General features: G+C 50.4%; 2 protein-coding genes across 19 annotated transcripts; one reads left to right on the top strand and one right to left on the bottom strand.

Annotated features, from left to right (window-relative positions):
- Positions 1-474: 474 nt before the first annotated feature.
- On the bottom strand, positions 475-22,937 carry LOC124229382 (uncharacterized). Of its 18 annotated transcripts, none has more exons than XR_006885874.1 (5): positions 22,810-22,933; positions 21,562-21,667; positions 4,015-5,423; positions 1,655-3,571; positions 475-814 (listed from the first exon to the last, which is right to left on the bottom strand). XR_006885874.1 is itself a non-coding variant. In XM_046644584.1 (5 exons), exons 1-5 carry the CDS (start codon positions 7,187-7,189, stop codon positions 724-726), a joined length of 627 nt encoding a protein of 208 aa, XP_046500540.1. In that variant the 5' UTR covers positions 7,190-7,290; the 3' UTR covers positions 475-723. The 18 variants fall into 18 exon arrangements, 2 of the variants coding, with proteins under 2 accessions (XP_046500540.1, XP_046500532.1); XR_006885876.1 differs by having other exon boundaries at positions 475-662; XR_006885884.1 differs by having other exon boundaries at positions 475-662; positions 1,844-3,571.
- KRT18 (keratin 18) lies at positions 22,752-26,465 on the top strand. Its single transcript, XM_046644564.1, has 6 exons — positions 22,752-23,375; positions 24,123-24,205; positions 24,557-24,713; positions 25,295-25,459; positions 25,564-25,913; positions 26,271-26,465. The coding sequence occupies exons 1-6, from the start codon at positions 22,959-22,961 to the stop codon at positions 26,389-26,391; spliced, it is 1,293 nt and encodes a 430-aa protein (XP_046500520.1). The 5' UTR covers positions 22,752-22,958; the 3' UTR covers positions 26,392-26,465.
- The last annotated feature ends 628 nt before the right edge of the window (positions 26,466-27,093 follow it).

Below are 27,093 nucleotides of genomic sequence, written 5' to 3'. Positions count from 1 at the left end.
CTTTATATCACTCAAGGATTCCAAGGAATTCGGCTTCCTGGAAACAATAAGGGTTTTCTCCAAAAGTAGAGACTGACGATGATAAGCCGGTATTTTCTGAGTACGTGCTGGGTTCTCCCTGGGTCCATATAAACACAAAACTCAGCCCTGCATTCAGGACACGCAGGAGCCAGGTGCTCCGCCAGAACAAACCACCACCCCTTCCCATGCCCACCCCCTGCGTGCGCACAGCCACACATCGCCTCCGTGCCCTCTCAGCTTGTCAGTTCCCCTACCCGCACATACACATCACCCTCCCGTGAACCTGCTACCCTCACCTCGCCCACCCATCACAGCCACGTGCGTGCCACTCTTCAATGCACCCATACACACACAGCCATATCATCCAAACGCAAACACACAGACACACTTGATTGCTTGGGAGTCTTGATCGCAAGTGACCGAGACTCAACTCAAACGGGCTTAAGCACAAGATGATTTATTTGCTCCCACAATTGGGAAGTGCAGGGGTGAACTTGGCTTTCAGCGTAGACGGATGGGAGGCTTGACGATGACAGCAGGGCCATCCTTCTCTTCTTCTCTTGACTGTTTTCCTCTGTGTTAGCTTCCTTCTTGGCAGCAAGGACGATGACCATGGAGTGCCTCTTTCCCAGTGCTTCCAGCTAAATTCCAAGGCTGACTCTCATTGGGCTGACTTAGGGCCCTTGCTCACCCCAGAACCAATCACTGTGGGCAAGGGACTAGAATACTGTAATCTTGACCAGACCGGATCATGTGCCCGGGCCGTGGAGAGGGATGGCCAGCCCCACCCAAACTATATAAAAGAGGGGCAGAAAGGTGATGGGGCAAAAGATGAGGAAGAGATGTTGGACAGGTGAAAACAACAGCTGTTCACTACCTCCACTAACCCGAATGTACACAAAGGAAATGGAGAGGGTTGCAGGGGTATAAAGATATCTGTGTACACGCTGAGCCCTTGTATAAATAAAAATACTGCCTGGCCAAAGTCTACCTTGTGCGCCTTAGCAACAAAATTTTGCTTTCACATAAATGAGTGATTAAGACATACGCTATAGGACTTCAGAGGAAGCGAAGAGCTATTTAAAATGGTTTTAGGCTTGATTGAATTGAGCTTAGAAAAGAATGGAAAGATCTGGAAATGCGATGAGTCATTGGTCGGGAACAGGATTCCCGTAGAACAGAGCAGAAAAGGTGGGTGGTGAGGAGTTGGGTGGGATCGAGGGTTTCAAAGCCAGACAGAGTTTATCCTGTAGGTCACAAGGGCCAAGGAAGGTGTGGGGACAGAAGGGTGACATGGCTAAAGAAGTCCTGTAGGCAGACTAAGCGGGCTGAGATATGTAGGTTAGGAGGTAGGGGCACAAACTGGAGGCAGGAGACTAGGAAGGGGGCTATTGCAAGACGCAAGGGACGAGGCCTGCGGTGTGGCAGGAGCAGTGGGGTGGGAAGTCAGGGTGGAGGCCACATACTGTGAGAAGAAATAACCAACAGGATGTAGTTGTTGATTGCATGGCTGAGTCCAAGATGAAGGGAAGTAAGAAGGTGACAAAGGTGTGCTTCCAGGAGCTCCCGCTGAGCCCTAGCATCTGCTCCAGCCGGACTGGCGCACATACTTACTATGAGCCGCTGGACCTACCTTGCCATCACGTTCATCCCACGAGTGTGAGACCACAGCTCCTGGCGGACAGGGCAGGGTCCTCTGGCGTCTGTCTGGTTCCCATCTCTGTGCCAGTCTGCACCTGGCAGGGTGCCTGCCCAGAGTAGATGCTGCAGAGGGAATGAGCAGCCCCTCCCCTGGACACACAGTTGACGCTTGCCTTCTTACCATTGTTCATCACACTTGTGTGCAAGTGTGCATGCCTTCGCTCCAGCAACAGCTTGAGGAGGCCGCCATGAAGCCCTCCGTGGTCCTCAGCAGCAGATGACAGTGTGGAAGAGCCCATTTTCTCCCCGCAGATCACACCACGCCTGGAGAACAGTGTTTGGCTCTTGTTTGACTCTTAGGAGGGAACTGAACAAGTAAGAGGTGATGCAAGGAGGTGTCTAGGTTAAGGAGGGGAATGGGAACCATGTTCCACAGAGACATAGCTGCAGGAGCTGGGAGTGCAAGGCCTGGAGAAGAGACACCGCCTGCCAGGAGGAAGAAGGGACATTCATCTGTGTGGTCCAAGGGATGCAACTGGAACCCGCAGGAAGGAGCCCCCAGAGACTTCTGCTCACCCGTAAGCAAGGGCTTCCCAAAACTTCGAGCTCCGGGCAAGTGAAATCTGTAGCATCATCTAGGAAGTCTCGGCTTCCGGTGAGTGAGGAAGGGTTCAAGGCAAAGGTCAAGGGGACTCGAGCATCAGATGGATTGTCAGAGCCTCAGAAACACGTCCTGTGGCCCTACTGTGTGCAATGCACACTTCACCTCATTTAAACTCATAAAGACCCTGCCAGGCAGGAATGGGAAAGTGCCCAAGTGCACACAGCTGTGAAGGGAAGAACTGGAATGGGAACCCCGTCTGCTGGTGGGACTGAGCGTATTTACGCACGTTCTGCTCCGCAGCCACGTGTGACCAAAAGCTGAAGGATAGTGAAGGCAAGCAAAAGAATTCTGGAGCGACTTCCTAACATTGTGAAGTTGGGCAAATTACTTAATTTCTCTGAGGTTCCTTTCCCTCTGCCAAAAATGCAGATAATAACTACCCAAGAGGCCCGATATGAACACTAGATCAGGGAACAGTGCCCGGCAGTCGGAGGCCTTCCATCAATGTTAGCTTGACTGTCACCACCCCTCCCTGCTTGTCCTCTGCCTTTCCTAAAGCCTTCCTCTGTGCAGCTTGCCCCACCCTTTCATCGACGTCAAGACCAGCCCCCGTGGAACTCGTGGTCTTGTTCGCACGGCTTTGACACATTTGTCGTGGGAGAATTTAAGCCCTGGTGTTCCCCTTGCATGAGGGAGCAGTGTCTCATGCATCTTTGTGTCCTCTGCAGGGCCTGCCTAGCCCATGATTGGTGCTTAGGCTGGAGAGAGAGCTGGCTCAGGGGGGTTGAGGGTAACTAGAGGGAGGTGGAATAGTGATAAAGGGAAAAATGCAAAAATCTGCCACCATGCAAAACAGAAGCTTGCATATCCAATTCCTGGGGAGCTAGCCATGCAAACTGAGCCCTGCCTGTTGACCCCCCTCCCCTTCCCCAACTCTCAACCCAGGCCTGCTGTGACCATGATGGCGGTGGCGGTGGTGGTGGCGGAAAAGATGGTGATGATGATGGCAGCTCTCATTTGTTGGTTCCCACTAAGCATCAAAGTGTCAGATCTCTTACGTGTATTATTCATAACCCTAAAATAGCCCATGAGGAAGGTAATATTACCCCCTTTTTACAGATAAGGAACTAAAAGTCCTTCAAGACTTGACCTCAGTCTGGGGTCAGTCCAAAGCCTGCGCGAGCTCTTCCTCCAGCGATGCTCTTTCACAGAGTCAGTGTGCAGTTATCCCCATCAAGGGGAGCGGTCATGTGGATGCCCCAGAAGAGAAGATCCAAAAGCATTTTTCTAATTTTGTTTAGCAATCTGAAAAATATATATTATACTCATTCAGTTAACATTTGTTAAACATCTAAATTACCTCTCCTATCTTAGGGATTCTGACAGACTTAGGAGACCTCTCCAGCAAAAGGAAAGTTCCATGATGACAGGGACCTTCACTGTCTTGTTAACCACCATGTCCACAGCATTAGAAAGTACCTGGCAGGCATTCTACCAACGCACGATGAATGAATTCACAAATGATTGACTCAGCCTGCGCCATCGTGTGTGTGTACGTGTGTGTATGTGTGTGTCTATGAGAGAGAAAATAGGAGGGAGAAGGGAGTGCAGCTTAGATCAAGGACAGCCCTGCTCCCCACCACCCGATAACCAAACCACCTCCCGGATTCCCTCCTCTCTAGGGGCTGAGATAACCCCAAAGGGGGACACAGTGACCCATTCATGGGTCTTACGGGAAGTCTACTGACCTGGAAGGTGAAAATGGGCTGGGCCTGGGCCAGCCAAGGCCAGTTTAGCCCCAGGGAAGCGTTAGGTAAGCTTCCATGGCAACACAGTTCAGTGTGTGTTTTCTGTGCTCCCAACAGAATTCCAGGCTGAGCGCGTCTATTCCCCAAGGCCTCGCTGCCTCCTTCCTTGTCTCCCCAGGTCTCCCGGGTAATCATCTCGGGGAAACTAAGAGAAGCTCAAACAGCAGAAGCAGCCTCAGAACATGGGAGGCAGAGGAGAGAAAGCTCCACCCAGGGAGAGGCCATTCCCCTCCCAGACCAGTGCTTCTGGCTCAGAAGTGTCCACCTACAGAAGTCAAACTCCTTGGGCCTCCTCCCAGACCCCTGGACCCCATGGCTCCCACATCCAGCCACACTAACCCTCCACCCCCAGCCGCCCCACCTCATTCATGGTCTGACCCTGTTCCACTTGGCAGCCAGCTCCTACGTAAACTCTCTCTCTGCTATGCAGTTCACCAGACCAGGGGCCCTCCTGCTCTCTCTGTCCCTCCAGCCTGGCTCCACTTCAAACACCTCCTTCAGGAAGCCCTCCCAGACTTTCCTTCCCAGGCTTCTCCCCCAAGCCCTCCAGCATGGAGTCTGATTGAGCATCCCCAGCTCTGATTTGGTCTCCCAGAGTTGGGCATGGGTCCAGGTACCCGCAATGGCCTAGGAGTTCCCTTAAGGCAGTAACGACAACTTTTAATCCTTACAGAAACTATGAAGCAAGCAGCATCTCCATCTTAGAGCTGAAGCAACAGCCTCCAGGTTAAGCATAGCTGGCACTCAAGCAGTAGAAAATGGGAGAGACAGAACCAGACCCTGTCTGCCTCCGAAGGCGAGCCTCGCTGCCCCACACCTCCCGCTCTCCCCATCCCTCCAAGATAGTACCCTGTGCCAGGCACTCCCTGCACCATAGACTTTTTACAACCCTATTTAATCCTCACCACTAAACCTACCAGGAAAGTACAAATGGCCGCAGATTAGGATACGGAAGCTCAGGAACTTTGAATACATTTCCTAAGGTCACAGAGCACACAAGTGCCTGGATCAGAATTCAACCCAACTCTTCCAATGCCAAACGAAAGGTAGTTTTCCTGGTCCTCTGGGTCTAGCCAAAGACAGGCTGAGGGGTGCCAGAATGCAGATTCTCCAGGCCAGCAAGAAAGCTTTGATACTGACCCGCCAGCACCTCTGATAAAGGAAGATGCCTTCCAGGAGCCTGCAGAGGCTGCCCTGCTGACTGCAGACACTCAGGAATTCCGGGCCAACTGAGCACTGGCTGGCTCGGGGGCTGACCTCCCGGCTCCGGCCTTGGCACTCACCCTGTGAGCTGACACACCCTCGGGTCTTTCACTTCTGCAAATTCCGACCACCGCCTCCAAAGTAATCTGCGAGTTGCGATAAAATGAAATGAAATGAAAATTAATTTTCATTTTGAGAATTGATTAAACAATTCTTAGAACAATGTGGAGTAGCAGGAAAACATAACTTTGGGAATCAAATAACCCCGGTTCCAGTCTCAACTCAGTGTCTCAATTGCCGTGCGACACTGGACAAGTCACTTCCCCTCTGAGCTACAGTGGTCTCATCTGTCTAATAAAGGAGCAGAACCATTTATTTATAAAATTCCTTGAAATTATGGTTTATTATTAATTACCGTTAAATCCATTTGGTATTTAGAACTTTGAAAAGTGATGGAAACGTAGTGGAGAAAGCAGTAAACTTGAAATCATACTTGATTTGGGCTCTCAGCCTTTACCCCCTCATATACAAAATAAACTATGTGATGATAATGTTTGTAAGAGATTCTCTTTGCCCCCTGTGAAGTTCCTCTATAGGATTCCTACTGTGATGGGAAAAAATTGCGAACTCCTCCCCAAGGATTCACCTTCCTCCTGTCTTTCGTCTCCTTCCGCTCAGCTACAGGGCCCCTGTGATGACACACACCCTCAGCTGTACTCTGGGGTCCCCCTTAGCTCCCTCCCACTGCAGTAACAGCGGTGAACATAACAGCATTGAAAGGGAACAAAAGGATAGCCTGAAGGAAGGACTGGATAATCCAAGGTGTAGTAGGAGTAGAAATGAGTGACTAGGGAAGGAAGGATGCTCCTTTGAAAAAGGAGCTGTGCTGATCTCTTCTCACTCAGCCCTAGATCAGATCAGGCCCGCCCAGGAGCCAAGAAAGAGCCGAGAATGGGAGGGGCAGGCCTCAATGGGGCAAGCACAGAACAAGGCCAGGACTCGAGGAGAGGAAGGCCAGGATAGGAGGAGATAACCTCTGGGGGAGGAGGTGCTGAGCAGGTTTCTGCCAAGGGTGTTCTCAGACGGCCTGCAATTCCTGGAAAAGACTGAGTAAGGCAGGGTCTTGACCCGAGGAATGCAGCTGGGGGTGTATTTGCACAACTGACCACCTCACAGAGAAGGAGCCTATCTGGGCCATAAACCTTATCTCCCGCCTCGGGAGAGCTAGGATAGCTATTTCTGCATTCCCAGGCACTCAGGCTGAGTCATAGCTGGGGGTTGGGGGCATGGTGGGCCTGGGCAGCAAACCTGAGTCACTCCAGGGTGTGTGGTCCATCGAAAATGAGATGGGAACAAAGGGGAAGAAGAGATGATCAGGACGACTGGCCCCAACAAGGGCTAAGGGTCTCACATTCCTACCAGCCAGCCAGCCCCAGGCCAGCAAGTTCCCTCCAGGAAAGTTAGGTCCCGGGCTGCACAACACTGTCATCCTAGTTAGCCATGTGGTACTGTGCTCTAGGGTTCACGCACAGGTCTTTCTGGGGCCTAACGGCTTCTTGCTCTTTCTGCCACAATTAACTGCTTGTCTAGATTTGAAAACCACAGTTAGCTCACCCTCTCTCTTAGAGGCCAGGAGCAGGACCCAGAAAGCCCAGGAACCTGGGTCACAGTTCCAGTCCTGTCTTCCTCCCCTCTCCCACCTTATTGCCCTGAGCTGGGCCCCGGTTCTTGTGGAGCGAGGAGGAGAAAGGAGGCAGTGTTCCCCTGTCTTCGGTGTCCCTGAGAAGTTCTCCACTTCCCTGTGCCGTTCCCTCCTCCTCCTTGCAGGCGGGTGAGACTGGCCTGACGACTGACGACAACGCGCTGGTGTGGACAGCCCCTCGGCAGAGTGGAGGGGAGGTGACATCACCATCGCTCGCCCTGAAGCTCTGGACACGCACACACTCTCCCTCTGCCCCTCTGTCCCTGTCTCCCGCCACCTCCCCCACTCGCTTTGCTCCAGAACGTCCTCTGCTGGTGCCCAGCCAGACTGATCGACAAACACCATTTTGATCCTGTCACTCCCCCAGCTGGGAGCCTCCCGTTGCCTTCAGAATAAAGGTCAAACCCCTCATCTGGCAAGTGAGCTGAGCCTTCCCCACCTGGCACTAGCTCTCTCCCGCCCCAGCCCCAGGGATGTGCCCTTCCCTCCCTTGGCACCTCCCAGTCACCTGCACCTGCTGAAACCCAACTCTCCCGAAGGCCCTGGCTCCAGCACACCCCATTCATTCTGCAAACATTTACTGAATGAAAATCTTGCACCAGGCACCTACCCACACAGCCTGCCCCAGTCAGCATGGCCAGAAGTGGCCGCTCCCACAGAGACCCCGAGAACGGCCATTGTCACACCCCTGGGCTGGGTTACACTGGCCTGAGCACCCCTGCCTGATTGTAAACCTGAGCCATGGGCGTCTAACATGCTTTGAACGTCGGCTAATGAGGCAGTCTTCCACATCCATCTCATCCGATCCTCGCAATGATTTTGAGGATTCACGATCACTATCTTCACTTACAGACGAGGATCCCAAAGCTCAGAGGAGTAACTTGTCCAGCAAGTGGTAGTCGGGGCTCAAACAAGGGCCCCCGAATTCTCAGTCCAGGGCCCTCACACCAGCACCCAGGCCCCTCCCTCAAAAGCGGGGCCATGCCCTACAGGTGTTTCTCTTTCCCTCGGCTCCCAGCGCAGGAACTTGTTTGATTCAAGGAACGAATGAATGACTGAATGAATGATTCTATGATTCAATTCTATCCAGATGAGTCCCCTTCTCCACTTTGATCCATATCTCCTCTCCCCCACTTTTATTTTTCCCATCTTCTCTCCCTCACCCTTGGCCCCAAGGATACAGAAGGTAAGAGAAGACAAAAGCTGCGATTCTTCTCATTAATACCAAAGATTGGACCTGGGCCTCAGGAGGGTCACCACAGACCGGAAATAGTCCGAAGGAGGTAATCCAGGACAGAAAGGCTCCTCCCTACATCCCACCATCCAGCGTGACAGACCAAGTGAGTCCCAGCCCTTTCTCCATCCCTCCCCAGTTCCAGGAGGACATAGGTGGGAGAGGAGGGAGCAGCAGGGCCAGCAGGAGAACAGTGAGGGAGGGGAATGGGGCCTAACTTCAGTGACACACCAGCCTTGTGCCTCCAGGGGTCGGAGGAGAGCACCTGAACACTTGAAATTCCAGCGCCTCTCTGAGGACACGCTTAGGTGTCAGGAAGCTGAACAGGAGAGGGACAAGTTCTGTTTATCCCAAACTATGGGGCAGCCATGGCAACGGAGGCCAGGGCCATCAGGACAGGGAGCAAAGGTCCACGCTGGCGTCCTGCCAGCTGGGCCGGCTGCCTAGACCATGCCAGCCAGGCCCTCTCTGGCTGAGCACCCTCTTGTGGCAGAGCCTGTCTTGAGAGCCGGGGAGGGGCAGTCCTAATGGAAAAACCACGCATTTTACAGATACATGTGTTCACGTCCCCTCCCTACCCACTCTGTGAACTTTCTATCCAGAGGCCAGAGACAGACAGAGAATGAACCAGGGGGAGCTCTTGGCCTGTGTGCTGGGGCGAAGAAGAAATGGGGAACTGAGCCAACTGCTAGAAAGGGGAGGAGTGCAGGTGTCAGTTAAGGAAAGCTTCCTGGAGGAGGACAAGAATACAAGAAGGAGGGTGTTCCAGGCTAAGGAAAAGACAGTGACAGCTTCAGAGCAGAAGACGGTGTCTCCCCACCTGACAGTCAACAGAATTATAGACTCTCAGCGCCCAAAGGGGCCCCCACAGCTGCCACCACCATCCTTACAATGCCTCCCTCACCTGTTATCTATACCCATGCCCACCCTTAGCTCTTTCTTGGAGATGGAGGTGGCACTCCCTGTGCTCAGAGCCAGGCCTTCCCCCTGCGCGCTGCACTCCACCCCCTCAGAACCTCGCTCCAGCAAATGGCTTCTCTTTCTGGTCCTGCTTCCCCCACCCCCATCCTAGGAGAGATTTTTCCCCTCCATCCGTATCCATGTGCAAGTCCCTTCCTCCTTAAAAAGAAAGAAAAGAAGGAGGGAAAAAGGGAAAGGTGGGGGGAGGGAGATCATCCTTGACCCTTGACCCCTCTCTCTCCTCTTCCCAACAGAAGAGGCCGTATTCGTTCTCAATTCTCACCTCATCCTACCTGTCCCTATCCACGGAGATGATTAAAACCCCCCGTCATCAACTAGTAGCCAAATCTGGTAGACTCTTTTCAAGCTTTCTCTTGTCTGACTGCCCTGCAATATTGGACTCGACAACACTGACCACTCCCTCTTTCTTAATAGACTATTTCCTTGGCCTCCTGACATCTCCTTCTGAATTTCTTACTATCTCTCTGGCCACTCCTTTCCAGTCTTCATTCCTGTATCCTCTTTATCTACCCACCGCTTGTATATGGAATCCTTAATCTTTTTGGGGCGCCATGCACCCCTTTCAGACTCTAAGGCACAATCACAGATTGCCGGCATCTGCCTAGAGCTCAAAGGCCTCAAGTACTCGGGAAACCCATCCGCGGAGGCCAGATTAAGAGCCTTGAATGTTAGGACCCCCAGGATTGTGCCTCAACCTCTTCTGACCAATCCCATCCACTCCCAGGGATGATGGCTCCTGGACCAACATCTTCAGATGCTCAGGAGAGCTTCAGACCCATGTTTCCAATCGCTACCTAGGTATCTCACCCAAGTCTCAACATCAGTAGGTGACACACTGAAGTCACTATCTACCACCACCCTCCTGGCCTCACTTCCTCTCGGAATCCCTGTCTGACAGACAGCATCACTGCCTCCAAAGCAAGAAACCTGGGAGTCACCTGACATCCCGGGGATGGTACTATGACCTGCCTCATATGGCTGTTATGAGACTAAAAACATGATACATGGAAAGCATGTAGAATCGTGCCCGGCATCATAGGTGCTCAATAACTTAGTTATTGTTGTTGCTATTCTTATTTCTCCTTTCCTCTTATGCTCAATTAGACACCAAGAGCTGCCAACTCTAACTTCTAAATTGCCCTTGAATCTATTCTCTTCCCTGCATTTCCGCTGATTCTCTCTTAGTTTGGGCATTCATTATCACTTCCCTAGCTGATGGCAGGAATCTCCGATCTTGTCCCTTCATATCTTTCCAACACATCCAGCTAGAATGGTCTTGCCAAAACGCAATTCTGATCACGACTCTTCCCTGCTTCCAGCATCAGTCTCCCCAGATTCTGAAACAGTAGCCCTCAGCCTTTGGTGCCGCCCTAGGGAACTTATTACAAACAGAGGCCCAGGTTCCAACCCCAAAGAGTATTATTCTGCAGATGGGGGGTGCTACTTGGACATGTGCATTCTTAACACGTTCCCCAGTGTATCTGGTACAAAATAAAGTTGAGAACCAGGGAAGTGCAAACTCTTCACGGCCTACAAGGCCCTTCTTGGCCTGGCCCTCACCAACCTTTCCCACTTCATCTTCTGCTCTTCCTGTTCTCTGCCACCCATTGGCTCCCCATATATCCAACAAATATTTACTGAACACCTAAGAAGTGCAGGTACTAAGAACACAAAGGTGACCAAAATAGACATGGCTCCTGGAGCTTATAATCTAGTTGAGAGAAAGATAGTAACCTAACAATCATACTAATAAAGATGTAAATATAAACTGCTATGCATTATGTAATGAAAGAAACATGATCCTAGGAAAGTATATTACAAAGAAACTTGACCTAAATTTGAAGGAGTTAGGAAAACTTCCCCGAGAAAGCAATACTTGAACAAGATATGAAGGATGAGTAAGTCAATAGAAAAGCCTGCACTAAGGGGAAGAGAATGATCTGGATATAGGAAATTGAATGTGCAAAGGCCCTGAGTAAGTAAGAGTATGACATGCTCCACAAACAGAAAGAAGGCCAGTGTAGCCATATTAAGAGGGAGAAAAGTTCCAGGAAGTGACTGGAGAGGGAGAGAGAGCCAGACCATGCAGGGCTTGTCAACCACCTTAAGGTTTTGGATCTGAGAATAATAGGCTCTAATAAGATCTAATTAGATTTAGAGGGGTGACTTCATTTGTGTGTGGTTCTTTTAATCCTGTCTGCTTTCAGTGTGGAGAGCAGATTAGGCTGGAGTGGATTCAAGGATATCAGTTAGTAAACCAATAGAGTAGGCCAAGCAAGAGATAATATATTGATAACTTGGACTAGGGTGATGACTGCAGAGCTAGAGAGGGGCTAAAGGATTCAAGAGTCATTTAGGAGGTAAAACGGACAGGATCTGATTATGGGTTGATATGGTGGTGGAGGGTGGGAGGTGTCAAGGATGACAACTCAGCTTCTACCCTACACACCTCTTTGAATGGTGATGCCATCCCCTGCGAAGGGGAAAATTAGAAGAAGGTCATGTGACTATCAGATAAAATGGACTTCAGAACAAGCAATATAGCTGAGATAAAGAGGAACATTACTTAATGATAAAGGGGCCCATTCATCAGGAAGATAAAACAATCCTAAGTGAGTATGCTCCCAACAACAGAATTTTTAAAACCATAAAACAGAAAGTGATAGAAAGAGACAAATCCAAAATTATACTTGGAGCCTTCAACATTCTTCTCTCAGTAATTCATAAGACAAATAGATGAAAGTCAGCAAAGATACAGAACACCATCAACAAATGTGATCTAACTGACACGTGTAAAATTTCACCCAACAGCCGGATACACATTCTTTTCAAGTGTGCCTGGAACATTCATCAAGATAGACCATATTCTGGGTCAAAAAACAAATCTCAACAAATTTAAAAGACGTGAAATCACATAATTTATGTTCTCTGACCATAAGAGGATTAAACTAGAAATGAATAACAAAATGATATCCAGAAAATCTCCAAATATTTGGGAATAAAACCACATATTTCTAAATAACCCATGGCTAAAAGAAGAAATCACAAGAGAATTTAGAAAATGTTTTAAATTGGTTAAATATTTTGGGACATAGATAAAGCAGTACTTAGAGGGAAATTTATAGCATTAAATACTTATATTAAAAAAAAAGAAAGAAAGAAAGCTTTGAAATAAAAATTTAAGCTTCCAAGTTAAGAAATTGGAAAAAGAAAAGTAAATTAAACCAAAGCAAGAAGCAAGCAGGAGGCAGGAAATAATAAACATAAGAGCAGAAACCAATGATGTTAAAAACAGTAAACAGTAGGGAAAATCAATGAAAACAAAAGGTGATTCTTTGAAATGATCAAAAATATTGATAAACTTCGAGCTAGAGGAAAGAGAGAGAGAATGAGAAGACACAAACTACCAATATCAGTAATGAAAGACAGGATATCATTACAGATCTTATAGATGTTTAAAAGATAATCAGGAAATATTATGAAAAACTTGCCGCCTACAAATTTGACAACTTCAATGAAATGGACAAATTCCTTAAAAAACACAAACTACTGAAGGTCATGCAAAAAGAATTAGGTAACCTAATAGTTTTATTTCTATTAAAGAAATTGAATTCTTACTTAAAAACCTTCCCACAAAGAAAATTCTAGACCCAGATTGTTTCATTGGTGAATTCTACCAAAGACTTAAGGAAGAAATAGTATCAATTCTACACAAATTCTTCCAGAAAATAAAAGAGGAGGAACCAGTTGTTAAGTCATTTTATAAGGGCAGCATTACCCCAATACCAATGCGAGACAAAAACAACATAAGAAAAGAAAAGTATAGACCAACATCCTCCATGAACATTGATGCAAAATCCTTACTAAAATATTAACAAATCAAATCTGGCAATAAATGAGAAGAACAATACATCATAATCAAATGGGGTTTCTCCCAGGAATGTAAGGTTGGTTCAATATTTGAAATCAATCAACATAATTAATCTTTTTTCCTAAAGATTGGCACCTGAGCTAACAAATGTTGCCAATCTTCTTTTTTTTCCTGCTTGTTTTTTTCTCCCCAAATCCCCCCCAGTATATAGTTGTATATTTTAGTTGTAGGTCCTTCTAGTTGTGGCATGTGGGATGCCACCTCAACATGGCCTAATGAGCGGTGCCATGTCTGCACCCAGGATCTGAACCCTGGGCTGCTGAAGCGGAGTAAGTGAACTTAACCACTCAGCCATGGGGCTGGCCCCTACATAATTAATTTTTTAATATACTAAAATAATAACAAAAATAGCTGGCCCTGTGGCAGAGTGGTTAAGTTCACATGCTCCACTTCAGCGGCCCAGGGTTTCACTGGTTTGGATCCTGGGCGTGGATATGGCACCGCTCATTAGGCCATGCTGAGGCAGTGTCCCATGTGCCACAACTAGAAGGACCCACAATTAAAATATACAACTATGTACTGAGGGGATTTAGGGAGAAAAAGCAGAAGAAAAAAAAAGATTGGCAACAGTTGTTAGCTCAGGTGCTAATCTCTATAAAACATAAAAATAAATAAAAAATAAAAATTATATGTCCATCTCAACTGATGCAGAAAAAATATTTGACAAATGTCAACATCCATTCATGATCAAGGACTCTCAGCAAACTATGAACAGAAGGGAATTTCCTCAACTTGATGAAGAGTATCTACAAAAAACCTACAGCTAATATCATTTTTTTTAAAGATTAAATTTTTTCCTTTTTCTCCCCAAAGCCCCCTGGTACATAGTTGTATATTCTTCGTTGTGGGTCCTTCTAGTTGTGGCATGTGGGACGCCACCTCAGCGTGGTTTGATGAGCAGTGCCATGTCCGCACCCAGGATTCGAACCAACGAAACACTGGGCCACCTACAGTGGAGCACGCAAACTTAACCACTCGGCCACGGGGCCAGCCCGACAGCTAATATCATTTTTAATAGTGAAAGATTGAATGCTTTCTCCACAAGATCAGAAACAAAGCAAAGATATTTTCTCTCACCACTTCTATTCAACATTGTACTGGAGGTGTTAGTGCAATAAGTCAAGAAAAAGAAACAAAAGGTATACAGATTGGTAAAGAAGAAATAAAGATATCCTTATTCATAAATGAAATTATATTCTATGTATAAAATCCCAAAGAATCTACAAAAAAGCCACTAGAACTAATAACTGAGCAACATATAAAAATCAACTATATTTCTATGTACTAGCAATGAACAATTAGAAATTGAAATTGAAAACACAATATCATTTACAATCAGATTTAAAACATAACCTACCTTCCAATCAAACAAAATAAGTGCAAGATTTGTGTGATAAAAACCACAAATCACTAATGAGAGAAAGTAAAGAAGATCTGTATGAATGGAGAGATATACCAGGTTCATGGATTGGAAGACTCGATATTTTTAAGACGTTAATTTACTCTCTGGATTAATTCATAAATTTAATGCAGTCCCAATCAAAATCCCAGTAAGCTTTTACTTAAAGATTGACAAAACAATTCTAAAAATTTATGCAAAAAATCAACGGGCCTAGAATAGCCCAACCAACTTTGAGAAAGAAGAGGAAAGTTGGAGAACTCACACTACCTGGCTTCAAGACTTGCCATAAAGCTACAGTAACCAAGACAGCGAGGTTTCAGCATAAGAGTAGATACATACATCAATGGAACATGGTAGAAGCCAGAGACAGACTCACCCAGTGGTACCAAGGTAAATCATTGGAGAAAGGATAGTCTTTTCAGCAAATAGTGCTGGAACAATTGGACATCTTCATGTAAAGGAAAAAATTAACCTCAACCCATAGTTCACATCATAGACAAGAATCAACTCAAAACGTACAACCTAAAACTACACAACTTCTAAAAGAAAACATAAGAAAAAGTCTTAGTGCTCTTGTGTTATGCAAAGATTTCTTACCTAGAACACGAAAAACACAAACCATAAAAGAAAAATTTGATAATACAATTTTATCAAAATTTAAAACTTCATTCCTTCTGATGACATTGTTAAGAAAATACAAAGATAAGCCACGGATTGGGAGAAAATATTTGCCAAACCTATTAACTCAAATGAATCATAGGCCAAAATGTAAAATCTAAACCATAAAACTCCTAGGAGAAAACAGAAAAAACTTTGTGACTTCCAGTCAAGTAAAAATTCCTCAAACACAGCAGCAAAGCATGATCTATAAAATAAAAATTTGATAAATTGAACTTCTTCAAAATGAATAACTTCTTTTCAAAAGACACCGTTAAGAGAATAGAAAGACAATCACAGACTGGGAGAAAATAGTTGTAAATCACATATATAATGAAGAACTGAAATCTAGATATATAAAAAAAACTCTTAAAATTTAACAATAAAAAAACAGACAACCCAATATTTTTAAGTGGGCAAAAGATTTGAGCAGACATTTCATCAAAGAAGAGATCCACATGGCAACAAAAGCTCACGAAAAGATGCTCAACGTTATTCGTCATTGGGAAACTACAAATTAAAACCACAATAAAATACCACTCTGCACCCACTAGAAAAGCTATAATTTAAAAAAAAAAAAAAAAAAAAGACAGACAATACAAAGTGCTGGTGAGGATGCAGAGTACCGGGAACTCTCGTCCATTACCGGTGGGAATGCAAAATAGTATAGCTACTTTAGAAAACAGTTTGGCAATCTTTTACAAAGTTAAACATACACTTAGCATACAACTCAGCATGTCATGCCTGGGTATTTTATCCAAGTGAGATGAAAATATATATCTACACAAAGACCTGTACACAAATGTTTATAACAATTTTATTCATCATTACTGAAAACTGGAAACCACTCAGATACCCATGTACTGGAGAACGGATAAACAAACTGTGGTACCTCCTTACAATGGAATATGATACAGCAATAAAAGGAACAAACTACTGATAACGTGCAATAAAATGGATGAAACATAAGAGCATTACGCTAACTGAAAGAAGCCAGAGACAAAAGACTACACATCGTAGGATTCAATTTATATGCCGTCCTAAAAAGGAAAACTATTGAGACAGCTCGGTGGTTGCCAGAGCTGGAAGGGCTAGGGAGATGGACTATGAAGGACTATGATAGGACTTCTTGAAGGGATCAAAATGTTTTATATCTTGATTTACAGTGGCAGTTCTACAACTACATCCGTGTGTCAAAGCCCATCGAACTGTATACCTAAAAAGGGTGAATGTTACTGTGTGCAGATTGCACCTCAATAAATCTGAATTTTTTAAATGCAGGGAAAAAAGCAGAGGCAGGAAGATCATGGGTTCCGCCTTAGATCTGATAAGTTGAAGAGATCTTTGAAACCTCTAATTGGGGATAAGATCCAGGGCCCAGCAGGAGATACAGGTCTGAAACTAGGAGCGAAGGACTCTGTCGGACGCTATAACGGGTCCCAATGTCAACCATTCTGTCTGGAAAGTCTTCTCCTTGACCCCCTTGTCTCCCTAGCAGGTTCTTATTCATTTTTTGAAGCCCTGCCTGAGCATTCCCTCCTCCATGAGGTTCTCTATGAGCTCAATCCTTTAACACCTAGAATGTGAGCCCAAGAAAGCATCAAGCTCATCTGGCTTTCCTTTGCTGCATTCCAAGAGCCTAGAGCGTGTCTGACACCTAGCAGGTGCCTTACAAGTAGTTTGTGATCGGATGACTGATTCCCTCCGCTGACAGTATTTCAGAACTCCTCATAGTTTGTTTGCCTAATTTTGTTTGCCTGATTATCTGTCTCCTCTAATAATCATCTCCTTGATTACTTTTGTTTATTTTTAATGTTTGTGTTCCCAGCTCGCTGTGAGACTGAACCAAACTGAGAGACATGAACCTCCCTGTGGATGATTCTTCCAGAAGGAGGCAGGGGAGCTCCCTTGAGAAGCACCTGCTATGCTCCAGGTCCTATCATGCACATTTCATTCCTGCAGCAACAGATAAGGAAAGTGAAGCTCAGAGAAACTCACCAACGTGGGCACTCAACTTGACCAAGGTCACTCAGCCCGCTAACAGCAGAGCTAGGATCCATCTGACTCCAAAATCTGTGCTCTTTTCCCATCCTCTCTTTCCCTTGAGATCCTGAACTCTGTGATTTCCAGCACTTTCAGCCACCCTCGAATAAACTCACCTGCCCTGACCCCAAACTCTGAGAATGCCCTCTCTGACTTGCCACTTCTCACACTCCCTCGTCTTCCACACAGCTGCTGCCGTCCAGCGTGTCAGCTCGCAGTCCCTGGCCTTCTTTTCCACTGAGGTCTTCTGGTTGCCTTTGCTTCCCACTCAGCCCACGCCAAGAGGCCATCATGGCATTGCAGCAATGTTTCAAGCCTAGACTCCCGTGCCCCTGAGTTACATGGAAGACCATGTACGTCACCACCTGTGCCACAATCTCCTCCTGCCTCTGTCCCACTCTTTCCTTCGTAGAGAGGCAGGAGCACGTAGGCGTTACACATGTCACACCCCAGCTTTGCCACTTGCTAGTACTATCACCTTCCAGGTTTCAGTTTAAGTGTCGCCTCCCCAGGATCTTAGGCTAGGTTGGCGGTTGCTGCTGTTGTTCCCTGGAATTGCCCTGGCAAAGCGCCAACCACACTTCATTGTTATTGCTCGTTAATTGTTGACCAGTCTTGCTAAATTTTACCACTCTAAGGAATCCTTCCAGCAAACTTACTACCTACAACAGGATGCCATCCCATGTTCTCCTTTCCTTCCCTGACAAGCTTCTTGAAAGAAAGTCTATGCTCTGCCTCCACTTTGTCACTAACCACTCACTCCTCAGCCTCCCACCGCCGGGCTTCAGTGTCCATCACTATACCGGAAGTGCTCTTCTCGTCCTCAGCCTCCTTGCCCTCTCTGTGCATCTGCCTGGTGGACTGCCCCTCCTTCAGACTGCTTCTCCTTGGCTTTCATGACACCTCTCTCTCCTGGTCTCTTCCCTGCAGCTGGCAGGATTCTGGGCCTCCCCTCCTTTCTCCTTTCTTTTCCCTCTCTCTTCCTCCTCTTCTTGCTTTAGGTCCCTCCGTGCAGACTCTGCCCACTTCTTTGGTCTGATCCTTTTCCTCGGGCCATGTCGCCCACACCAGGGCCTCCCCCAAATCCTCTAGGTGGACAGCTCCAGACGGGGCCATCACACCTGGCTGTGCTTGTCAGTCAGTGCACCAGGGCGCCAGGCCAAGGAGACGCGGAGGAGGCTGGCTCTTTCCAGTTTGTGCAAAGGCCCTAAGGGCTGGCCGTGGCCCTGCATGCTGCATCCCCTACCCCGTGCCTCTCCCAAGCTGTAGTCTTGCTTTTCCAGCTGCTCACAGGACAGCTCCCCCAGACACTGCTGGCAGATCTGCCAAAGCCGAAGGAGAGAGACTGACAGAGACACGGCCAGTGGCAGGATGATTTTGCGAGAGGCTCTCAGCCACTCTGCTTTTCCATCTCACTTCTTTTTCCATAGACTCAGTCTTAGCTGCCTCTGCCCTGTGCCCAGTTTGAAAGGAAAGAAATAGTGAGGGCAGGGAGCAGAAGGCTAGAAGGTAGTGATAGCAAAACAGGGGGACTGGGAAGAAAGAAGCAGATGGGGGAAACTGGAAAGAAAGGAAGTCAATCAGCTTCTCCGCCGCCGAAGCTCCCCAGGCAGATCTCATCCACCCTCATGCAAACTCTCAGGGTAGCTGTAGCCGCTCTCCTTATTATACAGCCAAGGAGACCAAGGTCGCCCAGTCAGCAGTGGGACCTTGAACCCAAGTCTTTTGACAGCAAGTGCCTCATCCCTATGCGCCCCCCCCCCCCCCCCACCTCTCAGCAGATTGGAAAGAGGTGACAGGCTGGGGAGATGGCACTGAGGTATGGGGTTGTACCTGAAGAGAGACCAGGAGCACTGGGGGCAGAGGGGCAGAGGTCATAAGAACGGAAGAGGCCTCTCCTGGTGGGTGAGAACTGGCTGCACCAGAGGGGGCTGCAGGCAGGCCCAGGGAACTGGGGGGGGCGGGGGGGGGCTAGTAGAAGGGTCAAATTCCCAGGAATCCTCTCTGAGCCTCAGCATTGGAGATTCCTGGGCAGCCACGTGCTCCTCGTGCTGATCTTTCCTTCCTTGATCCCTTTGGGAACAAACCCAACGGAAGCAATGATATCAAAGTGCCAGAGTATTCTTTGGCCTTCCCAGCCCTGGGGAAAGCGCCTGGCCTGAGCCCTCAGAAGCCCTCCTCCACTGCACACTGGACAGGCAGCACCAGGGCCTCCAAACGGGGCAGGGGCACCTCCAGAGAGAGTCCCAAAGTCTTGAGAGATTCCAACTGGGTCCTGCACCCAAGCCGGCTGCAGCCCCCATCCTCCCACCTGCCTCTGCAGCCCACCTAACCATATTTGTTGGCCCCAGCCTCTCCCAGCACCCCTTTTTCGTTAATCGTTTAAATCTTAGTCATTCACAGAGGTCCTCTACGCGCCATTGCAGGGCTTGGCAGGAGGGAGTCCCACCTTGCCCCAGGCTCCTTTCCCTCCATCCTGCACCATCCCTCCCTCCCTCTGTTCTCTTCCTCGTCCCTCACTCAGTGGCCTTGGGGTCCTCCTGCAGGAGGCCCACTGGCACATGCTGGGCCGTCCACTGAGGGGAGCCTCCCAGGCCATCCTCTCAGCTACCTTGCTGCCTCCAACCCCCCACCTCCTCACCTCAGGGACCTCTCACATTCTCCAACACACACTCACACTTCTGGGAAGTCCTTTCTGGAGTCACTCCCAATCCTTCTAAGATGATAAGAATCAGCCCCTCCCTGTGAGGGCGATAAACCCCCATCCTCACACCTCAGGTGCTATTCTGAACACCTCCCTCCTCAGGATTGAGAAAGAAATTTCCAGACTAAGTGATAAAGCAAAGCCTGAAAGACTGCAGGCCCTCACAATCCTCCCCAATCCTCTCATCTCCCGCCATCTAGCTTCCCCAGGGCCCTGGCTCCAGCCCTCGGCAGGAGAATGTGGGGAGGGGGAGGCAGAGCTGACCCACCCTTATCAGGGTCATCTCGGAGTTTACTCAGAAGTTAAACCTGCCTCTCAGGTTCCCAGCTCCCCCTCAGCAGGACACCGGAATGCGGGGCAGGATGGGGGCGGGGATGCTTCAGGACCCCTCTGCTGGGTCTTTTTGTTCCGGGCGCCTCTGCCAGGGCCCCCCTGCTCCGCCTTCTCCCAGGCCGAGCCTCACAGTCATCCACTCCCCTTTCCGCCTCGCCTCCCACCCTGACCCGGAGCCCCAGTGCTGAGAATCTGGAAATGCAAACTCCTCTGCTAGAATCTGGGGGCCAAACTCCTCCCTCATGCCCCTCTCCCCAGCTCTCCCAGAGGCCCCCAGGGTGAAAATGCCAAGAACCACAGAAAAATCTGGCAGTGGTGGAAAAGGTAGGCTGGTGCTGGAAGCCTGAGGTTGGTATTTGCCCTGATGCTGTAAGAGGTCAGGAATGTGGCCACTGACATCAGCTATGGGAGATAAGACCCAGCCGGCAGCTCTCCCCCTTCCGCCCCCAGACTAAGCCTGGACTGAGCCTCTACAGGCCCCAAAAGTTCCTGAGCAGTTGGAGTGGGGCAGGGACCAGAGAAGGATCTGGGAAACAGCTTAGACAAGAATCTTGGGATCTGGGCCTGATCCCTCCCTCGTGGAATTCAAAGTCCCCTGGGGGTCTTAAGTGACTTAGAGGGAGACCTTCCATCCTTGAGCCCTCTTTACAATTAAATTGACCCCCACCTCTGCCCTCCTGGATGGATGGGAGACTCACTCTGCGGCAAGTATTAGTGTTTGTTCAATGAATGAGTGAGTGATACCACTCGTATCCACTGCCACCAAAGGAAATAGACTGGACAGTCTTTATTATTCTTCTTGACAAGGGAAGAAACTGAAGTTCAGAGTTAAGTGACTTCCCCAAGGTCACACAGCTAGCAGAGGACCCAAATTGGTCGGCTTCAAGCTTAGCAAAAGCAGCAAAGGCAATACATCGTGTGTTTAATCGATACACCTTCTTGCGCAATTCTGCACATGACAGTTCTGGAACCCAGTGGGGGAATGTGAAGCAGAAAGCAAGAGAAGCCCCTTTGACTGGCGGCACCTCTAATCTCCCAGGAACCTGCCATGCAAAAACGAGTGGGCACTCATTTGTGTGCTATTTTGCATCCCATTGGCCGTTTGGCCTTCAGCAGGCCCTGACTGTCCCCTGGCCAGCTCCCATTGAGTACTGTGGGGCTTTCCCCACCAGAAGGCAGCAGGCCTGGGACAATTCAGGGGTAAGCCCCACATCTGAGCTGCACCCCCCAACCCCACCGGCCAGCCACCAGGCTGGTCTACTGGCCAGGCTACTCCAGGGCCCCTTCCCCTCCAGACCTGCCCTCCTGCTTGCCCCCGCCTCTTCGGTTCAGCTGGCAGCTTGATAAGGATCGATAGGTCCACTCCAGAGCAAAGAGCACAGACAAGCGTGTAATACCAGGCCCTGCTGGAAAAACAAGCTACTGATGGTGGCAGACTTGAAGGCCCAGCACCTCCAGGTTCCCCCAACTCCTTCAGCAGGGGGTGGTCATCCAGCCTCAGAAATGCAGGGAGCAGTGGGAACTTCCCTACCTCCATCTTTCTCACCTCTCTCCTGACCTGAGCTTCCTGGAGGAGGCAGCCCCTTGGGGACAGGCTTGGGATCCAGAAAGCCTTAGGAGGAGAGGCAGGAGAAGGAGGGGGCCTGGAGAAAACTCCTAGTAAGGAGGGGGAGGGGCTGGCCACCAGGGCTGAGTCCCAGCTGGAACGTTTCTAGTGTGCGTCTGTCCTCTTAAGCCATGTGGGACATATTACAATCTTCACGAGGAAGTTCCATCTCATTCTCTGCTGTCCTCTCAGCAGCTAGAACAGAGCCTGATGCACGGGAGGTGCCTAGCAAACACTTGGGGAAGTGCAAGTGCTCAGGGAGTATCTGTTTACACAGGGGTGTAGGTAAGGCTGACACACGGTGTGCAGAAGTGAGGACGTGTCCCCTGTTCGAATTACAAAGTCTTCCACCAAGGTCAGCCCTCCATCCGCCTGAGTTGAGGGGAAGAGAAGGGGGGATGGGGATGTGTTCCTGCATGTTCCACAACACACATCTATGCAATAGGTGTGAGTGTGTGCTAGTGAACCGTGCAGGTAGGAACCAAGTGTGGCGGGGGTCGAGTGTGTAAACCAGTAGATGTGAGGCTCAGATTGAGTTTCTCTTCCTCTTCTCCAGCCCCCTATTTTCTTCCCCAGGATTCCCCAGACTCCAGGATCCCGCTCCCCCAAGGTCCCCTCTGCAGGTGGGAACCTGGGCTGTAGGCTGAGGACAGCTACCGGGACTCACACCCGACTCCACTCGCTCATCCCCCCAAAAGCCCCAAATTCTCAACCTGCCAGCAGCTCCTCTACCTGGGGGAGAGGGGTAGAATAACGTCACTTCCTACCCTGAAACCACCTGCTGCCCTTGCCTGTCCTAGTTACTCACCCCTGGGGAGGGGGCCAAGGGTGGCCTCGATAGGGCAGCGCTGAGGGGGCGGGGGCAGGCTGGCAAGGGCCCGGAACCGAGGGCTGGACACCGTCCCCCTCCCCCCTCACCGGCCACGCCCGGTAGCCCACCTGTCGCCAGGCTTCCTCTCCGACTCCGGGGGCGGGGCCTCCTGGCCGGTCCCCACCCCCTCCCCCAGCGATATAACTCGAGTCGCCAACCTGGCCCCCTCCGCGGCCAGAACCTGAGTCCCGGCCTCTCGCTTTCCCGCGCGAACAACATGAGCTTCAGCACCCGCTCCACCTTCTCCACCAACTACCGGTCCCTCGGCTCCGTGCAGTCGCCCAGCCACCGGGGCCAGCCGGTCAGCAGCGCGGCCAGTGTCTATGCAGGCGCCGGGGGCTCGGGCTCCCGCATCTCCGTGTCCCGCTCCTCCAGCTTCCGGGGCAGCTGGGGGGCCGGGGGTCTGGCCGCGGGGATGGCCGGGGGTCTGGTGGGCGTAGGAGGCATCCAGAGTGAGAAGGAGGCCATGCAAGACCTGAATGACCGCCTGGCCTCCTACCTGGAGAGGGTAAGGAGTCTGGAGACCGAGAATCGGAGACTGGAGAGCAAGATCCGGGAACACCTGGAGAAGAAGGGGCCCCCGATCCGAGACTGGGGGCCTTACCTCAAGACCATTGAGGAGCTGAGGGCTCAGGTAAGGGGCACCGAGGGAGTAGCCCCAGCTCCCTGCCGTGTTGGACCCGCCGCTTTTCCACTCCCTTCCCTCTTCCTCCCCTCCCCCAAGGATAGGAATTTTAAGAAGGGGGGGGCGTTGGCTCCTTCCCCCTTTCTATTTCCACCCACCCCCTACTCCCGGGGAAGGGGATTAGGAATGCCCTGGGTCTCCATACACACCCCTGGCCACAGGGACCCCAAGGGTGGTGACGGGCATGGGAAGGCCCTTTCCCAGGAGACAGTGGGAAAGAGAAAGAGGAGCTCTGCAGACAGCAGGTAGCGTGGAGGCAGAAAAGGCCCATACAGAGGACCCAGACACTCTGGCATCTGGCCCAGTGGGGACAGTTGGAGGGTTAAACGGATGTAGCTAAGGCTGAGTCATCTGGGAGGCCTACCTGTGGGAGGGGCCAATCCAGGGGGTGGGGGTGTGAGGAGGTGCACTAGGGAAAAATACCAGGAGAGGACCAGGCAGTTGTTAGGAGTTGCAGAGGCCCAAAGGAGAGGCAGTGGGAGGCTGGTGGGAGCACTGGGATTTGGGACTCCAGGAAAGGAGGGACAGTGTGAGGGGCAGAGGTGGAAAGAGATAGGGGTATAAGGAGAGCCTCTGGATACTCCTGGGACCAGGAAGTTTCCACTGAGACACATAACGTAAGGCCTTCTACACGCTCAGCCCACTCCATCCTTGACTTCCCATTCATGGAGCAACCTCTCTCTACAATCCCCCCAGATCTTTGCAAATTCTGTGGACAATGCCCGCATCGTTCTGCAGATTGACAACGCCCGTCTTGCTGCTGATGACTTCAGAGTCAAGTAAGGTTGGGGGGCTAAGGGGCTGGGGGTGGAGCTAAGAATAAGAGTGGTCTGTTCCCTAGGGTGGGTCGGTTAGTGGCTCACTGGTTAGGGGCTCACCGTGAGATCTTGTTCATCTAGGGGCAGAGCTGGGCGGATGAGAGTTAGGCTCCATCGCTTTATTCATTCATGTAACCCAGTTTAAGATCACTGTCCCCCAAGTGCCAAGAACAGCGTCCAGAGGATTAGCACCTGATTCGTGACTTGGCTTGCTGGTTTGCAGTGGGCACCGGGCTGCTATTCTGGGGTGGCATGGGTTGAGAAGGTTCTGGATCGGAGATGGGGCCCCTCTGATCACCTCCACTCCCATAGGTATGAGACGGAGCTGGCCATGCGCCAGTCTGTGGAGAGTGACATCCATGGGCTCCGAAAGGTCATTGATGACACCAATGTCACTCGGCTGCAGCTGGAGACAGAGATCGAGGCTCTCAAGGAGGAGCTGCTCTTCATGAAGAAGAACCACGAGGAGGCAAGCAGGGGACACTGGCCAGGCCAGGAACCAGGGGCCAAGACAAGTCTGGGTGGGAAGTTGATGGGGCAGGCCACCAGCAAGTACCCTTGCAGGGAAGTTTAGAACTACCAGCCTAGGCTCTTCTTACTCTGACTGTTCCCGTACTCAGTGGGTCACCTGAATTACAGCATGATGAAGTCAAGAGGACATGGGTGAGAGAATGAAATGGGGACAGGGGTAGCAGCAGCCAGTCCTGGGAGCAAGGTGATGGAGGAGTGGGGGCAAGTGGAGCTGGCAGGGCTTCGTGGAAGAAGGTCTAAGGAGCAGGTTTGTGGAAGGAGGATAGATGGAGGGATAGGGTGAAGTGAGGAGAGACAAACCACCTGTGAGTGACAGGCACGGGCAGTGAGTGGGTGGCATTGTACCCATCTGGAGTAGAACGCCCAGGACTGGCATTGCCCGGAGTGCAAAGCCAAGAGTTTCCTCTGTTCTCTTCTCCCACTGATCTTGAGGGCCTCCTGGAAGAGGTAGTTGCAGGTAAAGAGCCCCACTGAACTCTGAGCCTGAGCCCCCCCTCACTTTGTCCCTCTCTCCTTTAGGAAGTGAAGAGTCTTCAGAACCAGATTACCAACTCTGGGTTGACTGTGGAGTTGGATGCCCCCAAATCTCAGGACCTCAGCAAGATCATGGCAGACATCCGAGCCCAGTATGAAGAGCTGGCTCGGAAGAACCGAGAGGAGCTGGACAAGTACTGGTCCCAGCAGGTACACGAGGGAAAGGGATGGATGCCAGGCTAGGTGCAGAGGCCCGAGGGTGTGGGAGGGAGGCAGACAGAAGGAGGGACCTAAGGACCGTGCCCACCCTGCAGATTGAGGAGAGCACCATAGTGGTCACCACGCAGACCAAGGAGATAGGCACTGCTGAGGCCACACTCAAGGAGCTGAGGCACACGGTGCAGTCCTTGGAGATCGACCTGAACTCGATGAGAAATCTGAAGGCCAGCTTGGAGAACAACCTGAGGGAGGTGGAGGCCCGCTTCGCCATGCAGATGCAGCAGCTCAATGAGATCCTGCGGCACCTGGAGTCTGAGCTGGCCCAGACCCGGGCAGAGGGCCAACGCCAGACCCAAGAGTACGAAGCCCTGCTGAACATCAAGGTCAAGCTGGAGGCTGAGATCGCCACCTATCGCCGCCTGCTGGAAGCCGGGGAGGACTTCAGGTAAGTGGGACCCTCCTCTCACCCACATACCCACACTCCTGAGCCTTTGTAAGCCCCCCATGTGCCTGTTCTTTGGTATCCGCTGAGCATTAGACCAGGGCTCTGTGCTTGCCTCTGTGTCTCCAAGGGAGTAACAGGTACAGAGACTCCCTTCTGGAGAAGAGGACAGATAAGTATTGCCTCTAGCCATACGCAGAGTAGGAATGGAGCTTGGCCTTGCGTTCCCCCTTTATGGAGGAATAAAGGGGAACTTCAAGGTCAAGGCGGGGGGATAAGGAAGCTTTTTTCCTCCACTTTCCTCATCTCCTTTCTATTGTGTGGGGCTACTTATAACCGGGGCCTGGTCTTCTGTTACAGTCTCGGCGACGCCCTGGACAGCAGCAGCTCCTCACAAACCATCCAGACGATCACCTCCCGCAGGATTGTGGATGGCAGAGTGGTGTCCGAGATCAACGACACCAAAGTTCTGAGGCATTGAGGCCGCAGAAGCAGGGTACCCTTTGGGGAGCAGTAGGCCAATAAAAAGTTCAGTGGTCACTGGACCACACTTTATGTCTTTCTTGGCTGTTTTCATCCTATGCAAATGCCCTGACCCAATAGGCCTGTCTCTGATCAGGCAGAAATCACCTCTGACCCAAAGGATTTCATATGGGGGGGTGGGGGGGAGGAGTGGGCGAAGGAAGGGTCTGGGTTCTTGGAAACACCTTCTCAGAGAAGGAGGGAACTGTAGGTGGAGTGGGCCAGGGCGGTGGGGAAAACTCCACTGGAGTTGGGGAATCTTAGCCTTGAAGAAACCTGGTGATCAAAGGCCCCTGGCTGACAGGTGCTCCTTAGCAGAAATCTGAGCCTGAGAAGGAAGTGGGGCCAAGGACAGAGGGCAAAGGAAAGAGGAAGAGGCAGGACCAGAGCACACAGCTGGCCTTCCCCATCCCTGCCGATCTGCATCCTTGACCCACTGCCTAGGGCTTCCCACCTGCAGCTGCTCCCCCAGCCCCTCCCCCATCCAAGCCCCCAGACCTGCGGTCCTGTGGGACCTGCTCTCTCACTCCACCGGGATGTGATTTTAGAGTGCTAGAGGTCTGGCTGGAATGGGAGTAGAGGCGATCACCGCGGGTGAAGGAACAGTCCACACCAGTGATTCCCATCGAGGTAAGCAGTGCTCCTAAGTAAGCATCCACTT

This window comes from Equus quagga, chromosome 1 (assembly GCF_021613505.1).
Source record: "Equus quagga isolate Etosha38 chromosome 1, UCLA_HA_Equagga_1.0, whole genome shotgun sequence".
In the NCBI taxonomy this organism is placed as follows: domain Eukaryota; kingdom Metazoa; phylum Chordata; class Mammalia; order Perissodactyla; family Equidae; genus Equus; species Equus quagga.
Note: the sequence above shows the minus strand (reverse complement) of the source record. Positions and strands in the feature narration are given on the sequence as shown.